At 41.0% G+C, this 20771-nt stretch overlaps 2 protein-coding genes across 2 annotated transcripts in view; both read right to left on the reverse strand.

Annotated features, from left to right (window-relative positions):
• Nucleotides 1-1191, reverse strand: part of slc25a21 (solute carrier family 25 member 21) — a 70482-nt gene extending 69291 nt beyond the window's left edge. The window contains exons 1-2 of the mRNA XM_030786084.1: nt 1148-1191; nt 807-905 (exon numbers count right to left, since the gene is read on the reverse strand). Coding sequence (XP_030641944.1) covers nt 807-876 — 70 coding nt within the window. The 5' untranslated portion in view covers nt 877-905; nt 1148-1191. The remainder of the gene's footprint in view (nt 1-806; nt 906-1147) is intronic.
• A 3474-nt stretch (nt 1192-4665) lies between these two features.
• The window catches only part of plekhh1 (pleckstrin homology domain containing, family H (with MyTH4 domain) member 1), a 20553-nt gene continuing 4447 nt past the window's right edge, over nt 4666-20771 (reverse strand). The window contains exons 2-29 of the mRNA XM_030786086.1: nt 20290-20352; nt 19485-19634; nt 19288-19371; nt 18926-19007; nt 18597-18761; nt 17467-18266; nt 17156-17234; nt 16287-16378; nt 15893-16040; nt 15604-15755; nt 15170-15280; nt 14973-15059; nt 14567-14725; nt 13830-13910; nt 13414-13593; nt 12805-12916; nt 12384-12496; nt 10745-10921; nt 10543-10640; nt 10184-10361; nt 9747-9902; nt 9432-9529; nt 9148-9289; nt 8568-8707; nt 7786-7915; nt 7471-7554; nt 5365-5511; nt 4666-4854 (exon numbers count right to left, since the gene is read on the reverse strand). Coding sequence (XP_030641946.1) covers nt 4666-4854; nt 5365-5511; nt 7471-7554; nt 7786-7915; nt 8568-8707; nt 9148-9289; nt 9432-9529; nt 9747-9902; nt 10184-10361; nt 10543-10640; nt 10745-10921; nt 12384-12496; nt 12805-12916; nt 13414-13593; nt 13830-13910; nt 14567-14725; nt 14973-15059; nt 15170-15280; nt 15604-15755; nt 15893-16040; nt 16287-16378; nt 17156-17234; nt 17467-18266; nt 18597-18761; nt 18926-19007; nt 19288-19371; nt 19485-19634; nt 20290-20352 — 4197 coding nt within the window. The remainder of the gene's footprint in view (nt 4855-5364; nt 5512-7470; nt 7555-7785; nt 7916-8567; nt 8708-9147; nt 9290-9431; nt 9530-9746; nt 9903-10183; nt 10362-10542; nt 10641-10744; nt 10922-12383; nt 12497-12804; nt 12917-13413; nt 13594-13829; nt 13911-14566; nt 14726-14972; nt 15060-15169; nt 15281-15603; nt 15756-15892; nt 16041-16286; nt 16379-17155; nt 17235-17466; nt 18267-18596; nt 18762-18925; nt 19008-19287; nt 19372-19484; nt 19635-20289; nt 20353-20771) is intronic.

Below are 20771 nucleotides of genomic sequence, written 5' to 3' on the forward strand. Positions count from 1 at the left end.
TTGGTTTTGTTTTTGCTGTTGTTTTGTTGTTGTTATTATTGCTGTTGTTATTAGTATTCTACTATTATTAATCCATCATTATTAAGAAATCGTGTGCAGACTAGGTCATGGGCCACACATAAAAACAACTGCCTTTAAGTATCATAAAATGAATGATGTGTCAGATTTATACCGTTTCACTGGTTTATTATTACCAGTCCTTACATAATCTGAGGCAGAGCGCCCGTTGGTATTGCGACAGTACAGTTTTGTTGTTTTTTTTTCCTATCGCAGGTGCTCCAGTATAGATACCGATTACTGGGACTGAATCTGTCCCCCATGAAAAAATTGACAAAACATAAATTGATAAACATAAATGATAAATAAGGGTTTCATAACGTATGGAATAGATGTCTGTGAAATGTACTGTTTATTAATTTATTTTTGTCCTTTTTTTCTAAACTGAATTGCTTCCTCAACTGGATTCATGTACAGGGTTGTTACGTGGCGGCCTACAGTGCTCCGAAGGAACTACATGAATGCGGAACCAATTCAAGGGTGAATGTGTTGTTAGAAGACTCCGGTTAAACCAAAGAATATCCGGTACTGAGAAAACTTTTGATATTAACTTTGAAATAGTGCATTGTACGTCATCTGTGTTTCGCCTCGGCAAACAACGTCTTACTTTTGACAATAATTAATAGGCATTGTAAACTAGAAAGAAAGCGACAGCTTTTGTTCCGTTTTCACTGAGATTCCGTCTTCGTGAAACTACCAGGAGCTACTCTGAAGTGTTTACTGATAGTTTGATTTATTGTATAACTTACCGGCTGATCCACCGGCTATGATCTGGTGCGATGCTTCCCGTAGTAAACTTGGACTCTTTTTAGACGTCATTTTCTTGATAAACGCGGGACCTACGCAAACTGAGACGCGTAAGGACAGCGTGTGAGTTAACAGACACAGTGCAAATTAATATCTTCAAACAAAAATTAAATGTATCGCTGGTAACAATGTTGTGACCGTGTTTTTAAGTCAACCGGGTTAACATAATGGTGTGTGATCACTTATATTTTGAAGGGTCATGGGTCCACTTTTGACGACTTACTGTCACTAGTCAAACACGATCAATTATTTTCGAGGCGTAACTGTTGTATATTGCATTTACCTGGATTCTTTTGGCAATCGCTGGTAGCCTGTGTGGATTACGAAAGCACGACGCGAGCCGGCTTATCAAATTTTGCAAACGGTGGGCGAGTACACTCCTCGTGTCTCGACGTATCTCTGGGCTGCAGAGCGTCAGCAGAGGGTGGATTGGCAATTGGGGACTCTGTAACAGAATAAACTTAGTTCAAATTTTAACCTTAAATTTAACTCCACGCCAGCGTTCCAGTCTTGCTTTTCGAGGTGATATGAAAAATTAACAGCAGATTGTGACAACAAGTAATCCCAAATTTTTACTCACAGTATTACAGTTGATGATGTATTATTATTATTATTATTATTATTATTATTATTATTGCTGTTTCTGTATTTTTTATATTTATTAATTAATTACAGAATATGACACTGGCGGTGATATGTTGATTTTAAAATCTAAATCATGGACCCAGTAGAAGACGTGATAAAACAATATTTGACATTTTCTTGAGATTTGCCTGAAGTGTTTCACATGGAGACCTAGAGACATAGTCCACTAGAACTCACCTTTTAAAGGTTTGAAGCAACCCCATTCCTTTCTTGTTACGTGATCATCCACAAATCCCAGCCCTCCTTGAAGGTCGAGAGAAGTACAGTATCAGCTACGCCCGTAATGTATAGGCCTCGTGGGATGATGTGCGAAATATGCGGAATTTAGAATGTAGGCCTGTGCTGAATTTAGACGTTAATATCAGTGGTTTTGTTGTTGTTTGTTTGTTTGTTTTTTGGTAGGTTCAGTAATGTTGTTCGAAAATTATTTAAGTTAGTCGCTAAAGATATGTAGGATACAAATATAGCTACGACACCAAACTACTGTATCATCTTTCAGGAAAAGCTTCACATGCTAGATTTCAAATGGAGCGCGTATTACAAGTTCATGGAGCCAGTACCAAGGACCTGTCTCTCCGTCGCGTGCTAAGCAATGCATGCTGTGCGGCAAGTTGTAAAACACAGTAAAACATTTAGTTGTTAATGTTTGCCCCCTGCTTTAGTTGCATATAATATTTGTTCTCTCAGTTCTTCTTGCGCATGCACAGGCATGTGATTCTTTTGCAACCAGTGTTTTTACTACAGCTCCACTGATGCATATCATACTGTACCTGTCAATCAAAACTTGTATGTGTCTTCAAGTACCCGTTCCTTCTGTAGTTTCATTTGCGCATTTTTTTTTTTTACACCTTGGTTTGAGCTTGCACGCAATTTTCGTTTGCTAAAGTAACAGTCATTTTCAAAATTTTATCTGACATCTCATTAAATAGATGCAGTCATCTGTATTATTAATTGAAAAAAAAACACCAAGTTTAAATCCAAGTCCAAGCAAAGAAAGTAAAGGCCACATTCGTTTTCTAATGAGTTTCAGAGAACGGATACATTTCCTGTATATTATATGAATGCTCATTTGGTAAGAGGCAAGCTTTGTAACTGGCACATCCATGTGCTAGCTACAATTTTCTTTTTTTCTTTCTTTCTTTTTTAATGAAGGATTTACAGCATACTGCTGGCAAGAAAATTCCATTAGCACTTTGACCTGCCTGAATTCTGAATGTAGAGCCACCCCCTCCCCTTCACTGCACTGACATGGTGGCTGGTATTTTTTGCCCTGTTTGTTTTGTTTTTTTTTCCCCTTCTTCCTTGTGCTCCATAATGTGGTAGCACTAGACTAATTCTTTATGTCAGAAACAGAGTCTGAGATCACAGACACAGACATGTTTTCTGACATAAAATATCTGTCTAATGCTACCATACTGTGTTTCATCAGAATGAGGTTAAAACCTAATCATGTTGCAGCTGTACAAGAGGCAAGTCTTTTTTTTTTTTTTTTCCATTTCAGACTTTTGGATGCAAGCGGCATGGCTCCATAAACATAAAGCAAAAAAAAAAAAAGAGAGACAGAGAGAGAGACAGAAACTTCAAAATTAAAAGTAAACAGCATCAAATGACAAATTACAACACACTATATTTTTATTTCCAACACACAATTTATGCACATAGATAAGAGTGTGATGCATTCAAAGCATCATCTCATTGTATTATTAAGCAAACTTATTAGGGTCAAGTAAGATCTACAGCTGTTGTTATATTAGTTGCAACAATCTCCTGGCTTTATCTAAGTTTCTTGTTGAGTGGCATACAATTCTACGAGAAAACATATTCCAAAGAAGCAGCACAACATCTGGAAAAAAAAATAAATAACTACAATAACAAATTACAGAGACAGTGGTTTGATCCATAGAACAATTCAAGTCATTCACTGTATTTTGATAGCTCTTTTTTATTAGCTTGTCTCTATGCTCTCTCTCACCCATTCTGAATGTGGGTTTACTATTCTAAAGATGTTGTTGGGATGAATGCGTTTGGTCCCCACAAACTTCTGCCCCGCAAAATGTTCACTGCTTTACTCTTGATGATCAGTACCATTTAAGCAGCAAGCTGCCAGCACTGGTTTACTTAAGTAAGAAAAAAAAGTTTTTAAATTGCTTCTCACATTCTTCTTTCTACAACTAACGTCATACATTGTTCTTTTATAATGAATTCTTAAGCTGATTTGATGAGACATGCTCTGGCTCAGATTAAGCAAATATTTTCAACGCTGTCAAAGAAACAATGGCAAATGCCATCCAAAAAACTATAATGAATAAAATGTTTGAAACATCTATGGTTTAATTGGTAACACTGTTAAAACAAAACACACCTCAACCCCAGAGAACTTGAGCCAGTGTTGGTAACCTTGGAACTTGAGGCAAACTTGAAAACTTTTTGTATTTAAGTTGTAACACTGAAACACCTTTAAGAGTACCTTTGGTCCATCTGGATTGCTGAAAAGGAGAGCTTTTTATAGCCACGGTTTCTCAAACAGGAATTTTCAAACCCTGTGGTACCATTTCTACAAGAAAAACATTTCAGCATTGTACCATATGCATCTGCTAAGCTGGTATACTCAGCAGTGAAATTATACTGGCCTTGTTTTATCAAGGGGAACGCAACAGAGAGCCCAGATCTCAGAATGAGCCCAGACTGAAAGCCATGTTGAGAGGTATTCACAAAGTCTGTCAAAAAGTAAAGCCGAAAGGTTGAATGGGCATCATCTACAGAACTTTGTATCACGTCTTCCTAAAGTTACTGGTTCACATCACTCTAAAACTGTCCTCTTTTGAAGATCTACATCATTTCCATTCCAACATTAAGTACCATTGAGTACTAAGAGAGAGGGTTGTTTTTTGTTCCTTTTCCTTTTACAGAAAAGCATGTTCTCTGTAGTTAGAAGAACAAAATCTTCTGAGTAATACAGGCTTAGAGAAGCTGCCAGTTTCTGAGGTCTTCTTCTGAGTTGATAATACAGATTGAACAAACCAAGTCCCAGAGAAAGAGACAAAGCTATACGTTTGAAAATCTGCACATGTAAAGGTCAAACTAGTAAAACACCTGGTGCAGTTCTCTTAGCATCCTGTAACAAGTTGTGTCATTCCATTGCAGGACTGCTGAGATTCACAGGAGTGTAGGGCCTTTTGTGGTGTATGTCATAGAGGGGAAGTGTTTGCTGTCAATGTCCCACAACATCTTGTCTTTGTGAGACCCAAGTGTGGAGCAAGGGTTTTGCATCTGGTTACCAGCTGCTTGGAGGCTGGAGTTCCAATAGTTGATATAGCTGGCCATCAGGAGAGTTAACTCCAGGATCTTAAAAGGAAGAGAGAGAACAGGTAGAGGATGGAGAAGAGAAAAATAAATATTGAATTTTATTGGAATCTTATGAGATTCCAATTACTAAAGTCAACGAGAAAACCTCAGATATCAGAACAATGACCCCCTTGATGCAAATTCAGTGAAACTCATTAGTAGTTTCTGTGTCATGTTAAGGTTGAAAGGAGGTGATATAAGGCTGTTAGTGTAGATCATTTGAAACCTTCAGTGGATGAAAGGGAACCTGTTTTAAACATCAGACAAAGCGGTACTCCTGACAGACGGATGAACGGAGACAGAGCGTGGGAGTGTGTCACTCTTTTCAACCATTCTGAGAACTCCGAGCCACAATCCATTTCTGTACTGTTCACAGCACATGACCCAAGCTTATGTCTCAAATAACAAACAACATGCTGGGAACCGTTAGGCACAGCTGTTGAAATCAAATTTTGTAGAAATTTTACTGCATCTGAAGGGAACGGAGGGTGTTCTCAATGATTTACATACCTTGGGTTTTGCCATTGCAAAAACAAGCTTTTCCACTGTTTTCTTCCCCAAGGCCTGGTCTTTAGTATGACTGACAACCACCATGAAGTCATCACGGCATCCTCCAAAGGTGATTACTGCTTGGTATGAGTATGTGATCAACAGATGCTGTCAAATAAGGGCAGAAATATATTATTGTTATTTGCTGTTTTTTTGTGTTTCAAATCTCAACTGCATCACAGGATACACAGCACTGTGACAATACAGGAAGTACATGCTCTGAAAAGTTTTACTTTTCTCAAATATATGGACACCTGATCTTCATCTTTACACAATTAATAGATAATTAAGGTAGACAGACAGACAGACAGACAGACAGATGATTATTTTTTCATTTACAGTCAACAGTAATGCAATTTACCAGGGTGGAAGAAGTAAGTACAATGCAAGGTTGATCTCTCAGTACGATTACAGTTAGCACTAGGAACACCACAACATGTGCAATTGATTAGTAAATGACCATCAGACACTTGGTCTGGTTTGACCTTGTCCATACTGATGTGTGGTAACGCAACATGCCAAGATTAACAGGGCCCTCAGAAGAATGATTGTTGACATTCATGTGTTTGGAAAGGATTCAAAAACAATTTCAGAGCAACTTCAGTTTAATCGTTTCAAGTTATTGACAGAATATCTACGAATGGGGGATATTCTTTATCACTGATCATCTCCTAAGGGCAGGCTACTCTGTCAAATTCGACCCACACACTTACCAGAAGATGTTCAAAGAATTCCCCAAGAACCCAAGGTTAACATCAAAGGATCTACTGACATCTTTTGCCACAATAAACGTCACTGTACATTTGTTAACTGTCAGACAGAGACACAAATTTGGTCTATGTAAGAGGTTGGGGAAGTAGAAGCCCATTCTCTCAAAAATTAACAGAAAAGCATGAGGTGAACTTGTGGAGCTTATCACAGGTCACCTGGCTACAGAACAAAAGCCTCTGCAACAATGTGCTCTAGATAAATACATCAAGGGTGGTGCTATGTGGCCGCGTTGCCAGAAATCATGTTTGCTTCAAACCAAAACCTGCACTCGAACAGACCAACCACAGAAAATTTTACGAAGTATCAGAGAGTGCTTTGGCAGAAATAGAGGGACCTCTCAAAAAACCAACGCTCAACCAGACCTGTTTTGGAACGATGATCCAAAACATTTGAGGAAATGCACAACATAATGTTTCACAAGAAAAAAAAAACAATTTTTGAAATGGACAGACAGATATATAATTTTATTGAATAAATTTAAATATATCAATTTTAGAGTGGACTGTACAAGCAAGAACATCCTAAAACATCACCCACACTTTATATTAAGTTATTATTTCTTTGGGGGGCGGGGGCAGTCAGCTTTTAAAGCCAGGGGGTGCACTTATTTTTACCACCCTAGAATACCGGGTTTTTAAAATAAATGATCGCAAAGTGTATTTTTCAGTATCTTGCTGAATCAGGTCACTTTATCACTATCTCTACAATGAAGATCCAATAATCTTATGTCCAAATGTGTTAAAGACAAAAACCTTTTAGAGGGTTTAGTTACTTTCTCACAGCACTGTTTTGTTTCCATGCCACTTTTGCTTTTTAAATCTATTTTTTCCAACCAGCTGATGAGAGAATCAACGGAGAAGCCAAACCAAAAATGACACGGAAGAGTAGGGCAGTGGAAAATTACAACTTTCGATCTAACATTGTTTATTCCTCCTTAAAATTTCTGGGCTTCTCTGGTTAGAGGTGGTTCAGAGAGTGGGCAGCCATTTTTGCTTTCAAGCAGGTTTCAAGTGTTTGGAAGTATTACAGCCGAAAACCATTCCAGACCAGCAAACCTCCCTCTGTGGGCTGGTCAAGGCCAGAGCTGTAAAGAGTAACTCCTAGTTTAAATAACATTTGGGCCAGAAAGCAACTGGACAGTACAAAACAGAAGTGCAGGATTCCTATGGAGGGAGCTAACCTTTAGGGAAAGACATTAATAGCATACTCAAAGCTAACTTTTTTGATATTCAGTCAACAGTGTTTCATTCTGTGAGCTCATCATATGTACATGCGTGAAAGCATACACACACTCACCATGGTGTAGTCCAGAACACTCAATCCATCCTCATTTACAGCAAGCCACACCTGTGTCTGGTCAAAAGTGGTTGGAGGCAGGGGCTACAGACATGTATATGGGAGAGAGCAATTGAGGAAATATACAGATCCATTGTGCTGAGTAAATCACATCATATGCTCTCTTGAATAGTGAGGTCACGTTAGTCAGAAAACAAACTCACTTAGAAATAGTAATGGATGTTGTGGAATCTGGCTTTCTTCAGAGTCTACACTATCTCCTCATTATAAGTCTATGAACTCTAGACTTAAGAATTGATTCATTCGAGCACTTACCTTGGCCGTGAAAAGCTTGGCACCAAACAGAGGCCATTTCCGGGCGACAGTTAGATAGATCCTCACACACTCAGAGGCAGTACACCCACGTAGAACTGACCACTTAGCAGCAAGACGCTCTGCAAGATCTCTGTAAGAAATAAACATGCATGCCACGATGAGTGGGTCACTGTGTGTGATTTTTTTTAATCTTTATACTAATGTATCAAGTAAGATCAGTGTCTGAGAGCTTCTTTCTTGTGGTGAACACTTAATTTAATTCATGCTTCAGTCAAGACAGTCTCTTCATGCGAGACTATTAAAACAGCAAAAGTCTTTCTAAAGAACATGACAAAGTTACAGTCAATGGTGCAGTGGGTCACCTGGATAACATCAAATCTACCTTAGTTGTAGTGTTCATTTTACTGCTGAAATACATAACTGAATGACTGCTTTTTATAGTCTACAGTTTTGTCCATTTGGTAGAAATTGTCATCAAGAGTAACTTACATTCAAATTGAGTTGAAAATGACAGGTCACCATGATTTTATAGAATCTTTATATTAAAAAAAAATCCAACAATAATTATGATTGCAGTGTAATTTTTACATTTACAGGGTGCTAAAAAGCGAGGAAAGATCTGTTAATGTTGAGGTATGTCTGGAAGGGATGTGTTTTAAGTCTGCAACAGAGGCTTATGTTGTTGGTTCAAATAATCCCTCCAAAGTCCACAGGACACTTAAATAATTTAAGTTACGTGCAATGATCTTGCATTAGATGAATGAGAGGGAATCTGCGTCTACCTGAGCTGCTCCATGTTACAGTCTTGTTTGTAGCGTTTAGGGTAGAATCGGTCTAGAACCTGTAGGAGGATTTGTTGGATTTTGGGCTGAGGAGAGCTTGTGGAAGATGCCGCTGGTCGGTCAAGGTCTCCGTGCTCCACCTGAGGAAGAGTGGAGAGAGAGGGCAGTGGAAAATTACATGGTTTGACCTAATATTGTTTATACTTCCTGAAATTTCTGGACCTTTCCAAGCAGAATACATTTAATTAGTGGCCTGCAGGGTTCTAGTGTTTGGAAGCACTGCAGCAGAAAATCATTCCAGACCAGCAAGCTTCCTTCTGTGGGCTGATCAGGGCAAGAGTTATAAAGAAATCTTCCTCCATAAAACATCACATTCCATGTCTGCCATTTTCATTTACTGCACATGTGCTACACGTTCACTGTGGATACTCTCATACTTTTAAATACGACCCACATAATCCACAATTTTATAACAATGTAATAATCCAGTGTACCCATGAAACCATTCAAGGAAAGTGACAAATGATTTTTTTTTTTTCTGTGCAGACATTTGAAACAAACTCATCTGTTTTACACTGACCTGGGCCATTAATGCTGCCACTTCCAGGGCCAGCTCCTTGTTGACAGGAAAGTGGCCTTGGTGCACTTCATCATTTACTTGGTAAGCCAGCAGGAGGCGCTCTCGTTCTGTCTCTCCCTTAGCTTGAGCTCTGAAGCAAAGCCTACAAAAAAAATACACAGTAAGTATGATTTCATTAAACCTCTGTGAGAATATTGAGTATATAGAATGTTTTGACCAATGACGTCAAATTTAATAGACAATTTCCCAAAGCAATGGAATAAAATATCAAGGCTTAAATGTACCTGCTCTTATATGTCAAGCGAACAGTGCGAGTTGCTTCATTTTTCCCAGGATGCAGTTCTTTAAGTGCCTGTTCCCACTTTGAGATCACATCACAGATCTGTCACAAGAGGAGAAAAGTATATCAGAAAACATTAGCTACAATAACATGAAATGTAGTTAGAGTACTAAACAAACAATATCAGACTACAACCTAATCTGGCTGTACTTGTGTTGTGAAAATTGCACATGAGCAATGACAATAAAGATATTCTATTCTCCTTGAACTGATCAGTAGCTGATAACAAGGTCAATACACAAGTTTTTAAATGTAACACCTTAGCACTGGGTTGAAGGCAGTGTTCTAAGTCTTTGCCTGAGGGATCATCTGTGAAGAGCGCAAAGCCAGAGAGCTGGGGCTTCCTCATGCCTGCTTTATGATTAAGAGTTTTCAGAAATTCCTCAACTGTGGTAGAACCATCAAAGCCCACCACCTGACAGACAAAGAGAGAAGAAGACAATAAGAGAAAGGAGAGACATCAGCACTTACCACTCATTCATGGACAACAAGGCTTAGGTAAAATTATGCTCAGTGCCAGAGCGCTAGACAGGTTAGTCCATATTTTTTGTTGTCTGAGACAAATTTTTGAACTTATTTGTTTTCTCAACAAACTGCTGCTAAAAGCCAGTATTTATAGTATATGAGGGCCAAAAGAAAGCTGTTGACAAGTGGTTGTGTGTATAAGTGTGTGTGTGTGTGTGTGTGTATACATACCTGGTAGGTGTTATTCATAAAGTGTACTGGGATACTGAAGGGTAAAGAATGATGGTAAGGGTTTCTCAGCAGAAGGGAGACGATCTCCATGCGTGAGGGTTTGGCCTCTCGCTCTCCATTCTGCAACGTCCTCTCCACTGACCGCTGGCAGTACACTGCATACTTTCCTACTTCACTCCTATACATAATGTACAGACACACACACGCAAACACACACACACACATATAGACACAATTAGGTGATATTTTGCAAGAACAGCATATCATCTTGAACTAATCCATGTGTCACTACTTTGGTCATAAGTTCTGTTCATGTGAAGTGCAGTGTTGTGCAGCACAGAGGCAGAGGCAGGGGTTACCTGGGATCTGCATTCCTCTGTAGGTACTGCCTAAGGTACCAGAGGAAGTGATGTTGTGGCAGGAAAAGAGCCACACACAACGACAACAGCTGCCAACACTGTGGGATGAAGAGAAAGAAAGTGAGAGGCAGCATCTCAATTACGATGCAGTAGCCTCGGTATTAAATCAATGAATTACATGGAACATAAGCGTGTTACTTACTTGGGTGAGGGCGTAATTGTGGGGTGTGCGGCAATTGGTCTGTTTTATCAGCTGACAGTACATCTCGTTCTGCAGCTCGGGATGAGTCAGACACACCTGCAGTGCATTCTGGGCCAGTGATGTATGGTAGTCTATGGAAGGGGACTCCACCAGTACATTGATGAATAGCTGGCAAGACTTCAATAAGAAAAGGAACATGCGTTATTTACTATAGCACAGCGGTTTTCGACTCCATTCCTGGGATCCCACGGCCTGCATATATTTGTTCTAAACCTCAATTAACCAAGGGTTTGATGAGTTAACTGATCAGTGGGATCAGGTGTGCTGGGTTGAGATCCACTTCTCAATCTGTTCCTCTGGGCTGCCCTATCCTGGAAATCAATCCAGCACTAGCATACCTGATTCCACTAATCAACTAATCATCAAACCTTTGATCAGTTCAATTAGCTGTGATAACAGAAGGATAAAACCATGATACAGAGAGTAGGGGACCCGCTGCCCTGTATTCTACCAGCAGATGGCGCAACTGCACATAGCAAAAGCGCATGGCCTCTCTCCACGATTTGAGCAGAGAGATGGAACAACATGTTTTCTTTTTTCTTTCCCATTAATGTTCCATTTCTGTTCTCTGAGAAATTACAATGTAAATTACATGAGGTCAGGATGTAGCTGTCAAATAAGCCATTAATCACTTGTGGGCAAGAGGCGTTTTTTTTTTTTTTTATGGGTCAGATAACTAACTGAGAAAGAGCCTCTATTTCTCCATAAGCAAAGAAATTTGCATGTGACTAGACTACTTTTTATGATGATTTGATTTAAAATATCCTAGATGTAAACCTTAGTCTGAAAATATGTTTAGGTTCACACAGGACATAAGAGAGATTTATGTCTAACGGGGAACATACGGAAAAGTTTGAAAGGAAAACAAAGAAAGGAGTAGAGGATTTTCTCTGTAAAATGAGGTCAAGGTTCTACTTTGAAACCAAATGAACCGTTTCTGTCTACCTATCAGATGGAGAAATGTCACAAGACTGTGCCTTCAACAGCATTCACTGTATCAGCCGTGGACCTTCAGCCGTGGAGTGGTGACCCTCCACACAAGCGGTAAAATGATAGAAAGGTCACACACAATGAGAGCATAATCAAGTCTATTATATCCTTCCACAGTCATAATGAGCTAAGGGCCTCGCAGCATGGGCTTTGATCTCTGTGGGAGGGACATCAGCACTATTGCACCAAGGGGCACACAGCCAGTCCACAGGGACAGGAGTGGCAGCATGAATTCAATAGAATGGGGGGAGACAGAGAGAGAGAGAGAGAGAGACAGAGAGAGAGAGACAGAGAGAGAGAGAGCGAGAGAGAGAGAGAGAGAGAGAGAGAGAGAAGCGACACAGAAAAAATGCAAGTTCACACAGACAAAAAGACTGACAAGGGCAAGAGAGGCAGGAAGAGATGATTGAAAGTTCTGAAAGTTTGCAAGTTTAAAAGGGAAAAGAAAGAAAGACAGAGAGATGAGAAAACAGAAGGATGAGACTGTAGAAGGGTGAGTGTGTGTGTGTGTGCGCGTGTGTGTGGAAACAGAGAGAGACATAGAGAGGTAGAGAGAGAGACAGCAAGAGAGAAAGAGAAGATCTCTCACCTTGAAGAGTTTGAGAGCCTCTGTCTGAAGAGCCTCAGAAGGCAGTGTGGTGAGGGGAAAATACAGGCCCTCCTTGCTGAAGCATAGCACTTTGTGTTTCCACACGACAGATTCTACACACAGTCACACACACACACACACACACACACACAGACACAAACCAGAAAAAAACAGGGAGAGATTGAATTACAAATGAACATGGCACACCAGCTGACATCAATCCTTTGGGAATGGCAGTAAACACTGTCTGGAGTCTAGCTGGAGACGTCCAACCTGTCGCCCCCAATTTAAATCTACATTACAGGATTACTCCATCTGGATCATTGCATGACTTGCCCTGAATGCTGGTACTCTTTTTAGCAATGTGAGTGTGTGTATGTATGTGTCTGTGTGTGTGGTCTTCACTGCTAGTTCATCTCACCTGGGTCTCCGTCTATGTCCAGCAGTTTGCCAATCATCTGTTCGTACTCTGTGCCCACCTTTAGACTTGCGCTGCTGCCTGCTGCCACAGTCAGGTGGTATAGCCAGGTGTCCTGAGAAAGAGAGAGAGAGAGAGAGAGAGGGAGAGGAAATTGATCCACAGGGGGTGAGCCACAAATGTATCTTCACACCCTTGCAAACAACACGTCAGAAATTCTCATAAAACATTGTTCTTACACTGTCTTTACACCATCTTTCTTTCAAAACAGCTACGTTCCTTAAACTTCACCATGTATTAAATGGTCTTTACAGCACTATTTGGACAGAAGTACTTTGCTTGATATATGGAGCCAAACAAAATACCAAGGCAGACATTTTACAACTATGACTGTCAGTGCTGAAACTCAAACTCACTCAAATATGAGTGCCTGGGCAGTGACCTTGGCAACAGGACAGACAGTGAAGCCATGCTTGAGGTAAACTAGTCTTTAACATCTAAATGGCCTATTTTTGGATGCATACAAGCAGGTAAAAGCTGGGTTTCCAGTCAGTTACAGGCCCCTAATCTCGCCTGTTCTAAAACATGAGATCTATACAAATAGACTTTTACCTTCTCTTGTTTGGTGCCAATCAGCAGGTAGGTGGGGCTTTGCTCTTTGGGGTGGACCACCAACGTGCAGTGAGAAGATAGGAAACCCCGCCCACCAGCTTCATAATCCTCATCTGAATCACATGACCTGTCCACCTCTTCGACCCGTGCTTCCCGCATGCGCAGCTGACCCAGAGGGAACTGTACAATAAAACAGACACACTTAAGTTCAGTATGCAGGTATACACACTGAAAAAACACATCTGAGAAATACTGAGAAAAACACTTTCAGATATGTGATGAAAAAAATACTTTGCCTAAGCATCATTCCTTTTATGATTAAAGGCAAGCATCCGAAAAATAACATAGAATCTACTGAAATGTGAAATAAAAAAAAGGAAAAAAAAACTCATCTACTGTATTACATGTTGCTTTACCTTGTCATCTTGGTTGCGGTAGTAGTAGAAGACTTTGCCAATCAAAGCGCACCACACCAGCTTTGAATGGCCGTGCTTCACCTATGGAATAGGGAAAGAGAGAGAGAGAGAGAGGGAAAGAAAGAAAGAAAGAAAGAAAGACAGAAAAAAAGAAAGAAAGAAAGAAATGATGGGGATTAGGGTGAAAGAAGGCGAGAAAGATGTGGCTACATAAACAGATGAAAGCTTTCAGATACATGCAAGATTTGTCATTTAGAGTCTGGGCTGTCACTCGGTTGTCTGAGTCTTGTCATCCACACGTTTCTGATGTGGTGGGGTCCTCTCTGCACTTGTCTCACCCTCACTGACAGACACACCTACAGCACAGTCCACAGACACGGATGGGGGTTGGAGGCTCTACCTCACCAGCATTCCAGCTGGCCTTACCTAAACCCTGTCCCAACGACTGCTTGTCACCCAGGAATCTGTCTCAGACCTTCCCCTCACAATCTAGCTGCTCTTTAAAGAGTTACCTTAGTGCTCCTGACTCAGAACAAACAGAACTGTGGCACTGACTTCCAGCACATTCAAGAGACAACAGGAAGGTAGATCTTTCAGCCTCTGTCTAGTGAACTGATATACAAGTACTTAGACCAAAGTAATGATTACTTCTGCCCCAAAACAAAAACTCTACAAATTTTTCTGCTGTGTGTCTCAACAGGCTTGCCTTTTCTGCCTTTTAACTGATGAATTCTCACCTTAGTGAGCCAACCACGCACTGTTGACTTGGCAGTGGTTTCTATGGAGACAGGACCGCTGGCCTGGACTTTGAGAACATTCTGGAGAACCCGGATCCACTCCTCTAAGATGTTAGGAGAGTCTGCCGTCAGATAGAAGGTCCTCTTCTCTGTAATCAACTAACAGAGGGAACCAGGAGTTTTAGTTCGTACGACATGAATCTTTATGAGAATATCATGGTATATTCATACCTGCTACAGTCATAAGAAAAAAAAATGTAGAATTAGATTGTACATCACATTGTCTCCAAGGAATCAAAAGAAAAAAAAAGTGCCTGAGATAATATGCGATTTGTTTGGAGGGGACAGGGTAGAGCTTGAAAATGTTTGTATACTTGTCAGTCTACAGAGATAAACTTCCACTCACCTGGAATGTCTGTGACCCCTCTCCACGGATAATCCGACATGAAGAGTTGAGCTCCATTTGCCCCTGAGGCTTCCGGATAACATCGCTCTAACAAGCACACAGAACAAAACGGGACATTCTCAATTTAGACACACTAACCATCCATTTTCTGCCCTGTCACACAGACGAGGCTAGTCCATTCAGGAGATGGCACTCACTGGAGACTTGTAGTACAGGATTTCTCCATTTCTCAGGATAAACCAGCGTCTTTTCCAAGCCTTCACCTGACTGCCCATCTTAAGGAGGTAACCTGACTTCTCCAGGGTTTCCTAAACACAGTACCACACAGTCCAACACTCATCTTCAAGAAGTTATCAAGGTGTTACGCTTAACCAAATCAATTCAATCGGTCATATTAATAATAAATACCCAAGGCTCACAGGGAATTTAAATAATCTAATTTAATCAAAATAATCTAGTAATAATTTAAAATCAAATATAACAATAATCTAGTAATAATCTAAATGAATCTGTTAAATTATATACCCTGCTAAAGATCAGTGACAAGAATTGGCCAGAGAAGAAATGTTATAGAGGACTGACTCTAGCAAACAGAGCAGTTTTCATGATTAAATAAGGAGCAGAGAGAGACACTGAACAGACATACTGGTCCAACACTCTCACAGGAGTAAGAGGATGTACGCTGGACTTTGTGCTCAGGCTCAGAGTAGTCACTGTCCAGAGAGTAAGCGTCAGGGGGGATGGCATAGTCACTCTCTGAGCTGATGGATGACATTGACACACCTGGAAAAACAGCAGAAACAGAGTGTGTGGACATTACCATTTAACATTACTCTACATTTGTCTTTTTCTTGGTCTGTAAATTTTTTTTTTTTTTTTCGGTTTGGACGACTGTTTCTGTTGTTGCCCTGGTTTCTCACCCCTCTTAACGGCACGTGGGCTGCCTGGGGTGCTGCCCTTCCTGTCTGAACCAAGTGCGGACGTGCGCAAGCTGGCCAATGAGCTGCTGTCGTCCTCCGACCCAGAGTCATCGTCGGGAAGAGGCACGCTGCTAATCTGAGTGGCTTTCTGTGGTCAGCACAACGGGAATTAAAGAAATGAGAAACTCAGTGAAAGTACATATGTCATAATATTAACCTATGTTGTGTCTTTATGCATGTGTATAATTATATATTAGTAATCAAAAGGTTAGAGGACACAACACTGTGATTAACTACTATCCCTTATCGGTTCCCAACATATTCAGTTTGAACTAATATCCAAATATTCGAGCATGCCCTGCCAAATGATATATTTGATGGCAAAACATCTCACCCCTTTCAGCGTGCTATACACAGGAACGCTGATGTTCTTATAGATCTGGTGAGCAAATGGTCCAGCACTGGGGTATTGAGGCAAACTTGACACTGTGGAGCAGGACAAATACGCATACATCATCACAAAAGGGTTCTTTTTTATCTAGATGAGGAGGAAATGTAGTAGACCACTGTGATTGTGACTGTGTCATTGATACAATATGAAAATTTAAGACTACTGAAGAACTGAAGACAACGCCTTTTCAATTAAAGATTATAGAGACTATCACTTTAACAGATCACTTCATTGCCAGGCAGATATAACCATGCGGTTTAGTACTGAGTGTATTTTGTCGTCCTCTTTCTTCTTCCTAACTAAGTTTGCTGAGGAGAGAGAAGAGGAGAAGGCGTAAGCATAATTATACACTGGAGTCATCCTTTCATCAGGGTTGATTAAAAAGCAAAGCCTTCCTTCTCCCTCTGTTCTTTCACCTCTCTAAAAGCCTCTTAAAAGCTTCTAAGAGTGGAAGTCACACCTGCACAGGTTTGTGTGTGTGTGTGAAGTGTGTGTGTGTTCCCTCAGGATAGAGGAAGTGAAATGAAACAAAGCTTGTCTGCTGACTGACAGATCCAAAAGCAGAGTCGCAGAATGCCTTCTCAAACACACAACCTGCCTATTATTCACCTCCTTTCTGTCTTCTCTCTCTCTCTCTCTCTCTCTCTATATATATATATATATGTATGTGTGTGTGTGTGTGTGTGTGTGTGTATGTGTGTGTGTGTGCATACTTTCGAGACCAAGTAAAACTAAAGTATCTACAGTGCACTGGTGTACTGAGGCAGAGGCATTGTTCATATGTAAAGGGTGTTTGTGAGGAGTTAACTCACTGCGTCCAGTGGCTCTCAGTCCAGGGCTGGCCTCTGACACTCTCATACCTGACTTGGCCACTGCGTATATTCGGCTCTCCTGAAGAAAAGAAATTTCATAACACTGTATTTAATTAAGTGTAATTCTATGTAAAACTATACATATTTGTGTTCAAAGGAATTTGTATGTGACTCTGTGATTTGAAGTGTTCAGGGGTAACGGCAAATATGTATGAACAAATACAAATATGCTTTTCATAAAAAAACAAGGATTCATCAATCTCTCCCTCTCTCTCCCATCTCCTTTTACTTTCTCTCTCCCACCTTCTTACCCAAGAGGGGAATCTGTGAAGAGGTGGAGTTGGAGGCTTCACAGTCTCCAGTTCCAGGAACTCAACCTTTTCTGCCATTCCACCGAAGGACACTGCCTGATGGGGGGCGTCCTGTGCTCCAGCCCCCTCCACTACACCTTCCATGCTCTCTACAGGCCCCTCATCAATATCTGTCTCCTCCACTCCCAGTGTGGATGGAGAGGATTGAGCAAGATTGGGCTGTGGAATGGCCGTTGCCCCAATGTCTATACTGACATTGACATGGTGGAGGCGCTCTAGACCAGGCTGGGGCTGACTATGGTGCTTCTTAACCAGCTGGATGCTGTCTCGGGGGGTGAGGGGTGTCCGTACTTTGGGCAGAGTCATGCTGGTACCAGAGGGCAATGCTAGGGGTAAGGGGCCTGAAAGGAGGGGGGTGCGTAATGCTGGGGGGGAACGTGACATGGGCGGTGGGCTTTTGGGAGTAGGAGTGGGGGTGTCAAAAATCCCGGAGCCAGGGGTCTCATAAACCGAAGAGGAAGATGAGGATGAGGAGGACGAAGAACGAAGGTGGTGGGAGCGAAATTTGCTGTTGAGTTCATCGGAGGAGTGGTCTCTGTCTGAACCTCCTGTTCTGGACTCTGCTCTCTCACACGTCACTCCTGCTTGAGACTCCAAACCAGCCACGCCTTCATCGATGTCCATTATCATGGATACGATTGCTGTGTCCTGGCTTGGCTTGTCTCTGTTATGTATTGTGGGATGTAAGGATGCACTGAGGGCTAAAGGGTCAGGACCTTCTGTCCCCTTCTTCTTCATATCTTTAAGAAGCAAAAAGAGAAATACACAAGCATATAAATTCTCAGGGTAGCATGATAAGGGATATAGAAGGATCAGGAATCGAGGGGTATCAGTATCTGGTTTGAGATAGCACTATGATGAAGGCCAGACACTGTAGCATTTCACTGGGGTCAATCCAGAGGGGAAAAAACTAAGTGGATTTGAAGGGGGTTTGTATTTTCTTTAACAAACTCAGTTCTATCAGTTATGTACTAAGAAGACAACAAGGAAAATGAAGCATTTGGAGACATCAGAGTTAAGAACACCAAGGAAGACCAATGAAAAGACACGTTTCAGAGAGGAGAGCGAACCTGCTGATGAGTTAGCCAGCCGTGACCCTGGTTGTCTCCATGTGTCCTCCTGAGCAGGAGGGGTACCAGGACAGCTGGGAGGGTACAGTGGACTAGAGGGCACAAGGTGGGCATCAAGAGATGGAGACATGGGACAGCCTGGAGATGTGGGCCTCTCCAAAAGAACTATCAGAAAGACCAACAAAGAGTCAAAGACAGGTCCCACTAGAGCCAAATACTCCCTGAGAAAAAGGGGTTCTTATAAATGGAGATAACACAAAATCAGAACATTTGCAAGATGACAATAGTGCTGTGGTAAGGCATTATGAAAACTTTAATTGCATGTTCACCTTGAAGCTTATCCTGGAGAATGAGGATCTGTTCTGCCTGCTTTAGGTTGGCCATCTTTAACTGCTGGTTCTCCATCTCCATCTGAGATCAAAGCACAGCAAGAGAGAGAGAGAGAGAGAGAGAGAGAACAGTGAACCATTTACAGAGAATTCTTTATATGTCTTCTAACAATTTTCTTTTTTTTATTATTTATTTATTTATGGTCACTTGACGTGAAGGAAATTACCTACTCACTATCAATAAATACATGAGTGTGATGACCTCAGATGATTCTTTTTGGATGTGGTGAAAGCATGGAAACAAAACTTGGGAAAAAGACATCTGTGTAATCATAATCTCTCCAAGTAACATCTGGACCTACCTCACGTAACTTAAACGTGACCCAGTCTTTGATTTTGGCAGCCTTCTCCTCAATAATCTTGGCCTCCTGGGCCCGAACCAAGTTCTGGAGATAAAGAAAACAATTTTGTATATTTGTGAAGGTCAAGCCACATGTTCTGGCTCTGAATGTTATGAACATAAATGGCCATCTCCCCCACTCTGCTTATCTCTTCATACCTGTTTTTCCAGCTGCCCTTCTAGTCTCTTTATCATCATCTCTTTCTCCTGCACTTGATTGGTCAGCTCCTGAAACCTTCGATACAGAGTGTTCTCTGATTCGCTGGGTTGTATATTGGCTGATTTAAGCTTCTCTTCCATTATATGAACCTGAAATAGATCAGCAGTTATTTCACCTGAGAGACCGTGGGCTGTCTGTTGCCAGATAGTTCTTCAGATCATAGCTGAAAAAAGCACATAAATATAGAAACATGGTAATATTTTAAAGCTTTTGTACAATGAAGCACTGACAAATAGTATTTCCAAAGCTGCACTTGTTTAAACCTGGGTAACCTTTGAAATGCTTTCCGCTCAACACCTGGAACTCCAGGTAATGACTTTTCAGTACTAATTAGCATTGAGGACCACACAAACCACAGCAAAGCAACAAAGCAGAACAACCACAGTAAAGTAGAGCTTCATCATATATTATTCAGATCCATCCCTGTACAAATCCCTGTACAAATAAATCCACCTGTTCTTCTTCTGTCGTTCAAAGGCAAAAATGAATCAAAGTATAGTGCCCAGGACAGTGCTTTTCAGTCCATTCCTTAGGGACCCCCATGTGCTGCACATTTTTGTTTCAAGCCAGCACTAGCACACCTCATTCCACTGATCAACTAATCATCATACCCTTGATTATATCAGTCATTTATGTGAATAATCTGTGGAATCAGGTGTGCCAGTGTTGAGCTGAAACAAACATGCGTTGGAGGTCCCTAAACCACTGGCCTAGGAGGTTGGAGGTTACCCTGGAAACCATTACCTGTTTCTCTGCGTTCTCAGCCCGCTGGTCAGCCTCAATCACTCTCTGTTCCAACTCTTGCATCTGCAGTCAAACATTAATATCAAGCATTACTATCAATATATACAACATTGTAAATACCAGATCCCAAATCAGTAAGAAAACACAAACAAAGCACTTAAATGACATAGAAATGTTCTAGTTTCATGGCTGGGAAGATATAGCAGTTGAAAACTTGAAGAGGGGGGGGGCAAGAGAGAGAGAAAGAGAGAGAAAGAGAGAGAGGCCATGAGGATGAGGGTGGAGATGATAAGAAGGATGAGAGTCTTGTTTAAGATCAGATGTTTTCACTTATATGAAGAGCTCTCACTTAAACACAAAGACCCATGAACCATGCAACCCACACTCAGTCAGAGCACCTCTAAAAAGTACCACAGACACTGTATCCGTCGAGTCACACTGATATTCCACTATATATAATTACTGTTTTTATTCATGAAAGT

This window comes from Chanos chanos, chromosome 10, assembly GCF_902362185.1.
Source record: "Chanos chanos chromosome 10, fChaCha1.1, whole genome shotgun sequence".
In the NCBI taxonomy this organism is placed as follows: Eukaryota; Metazoa; Chordata; class Actinopteri; order Gonorynchiformes; family Chanidae; genus Chanos; species Chanos chanos.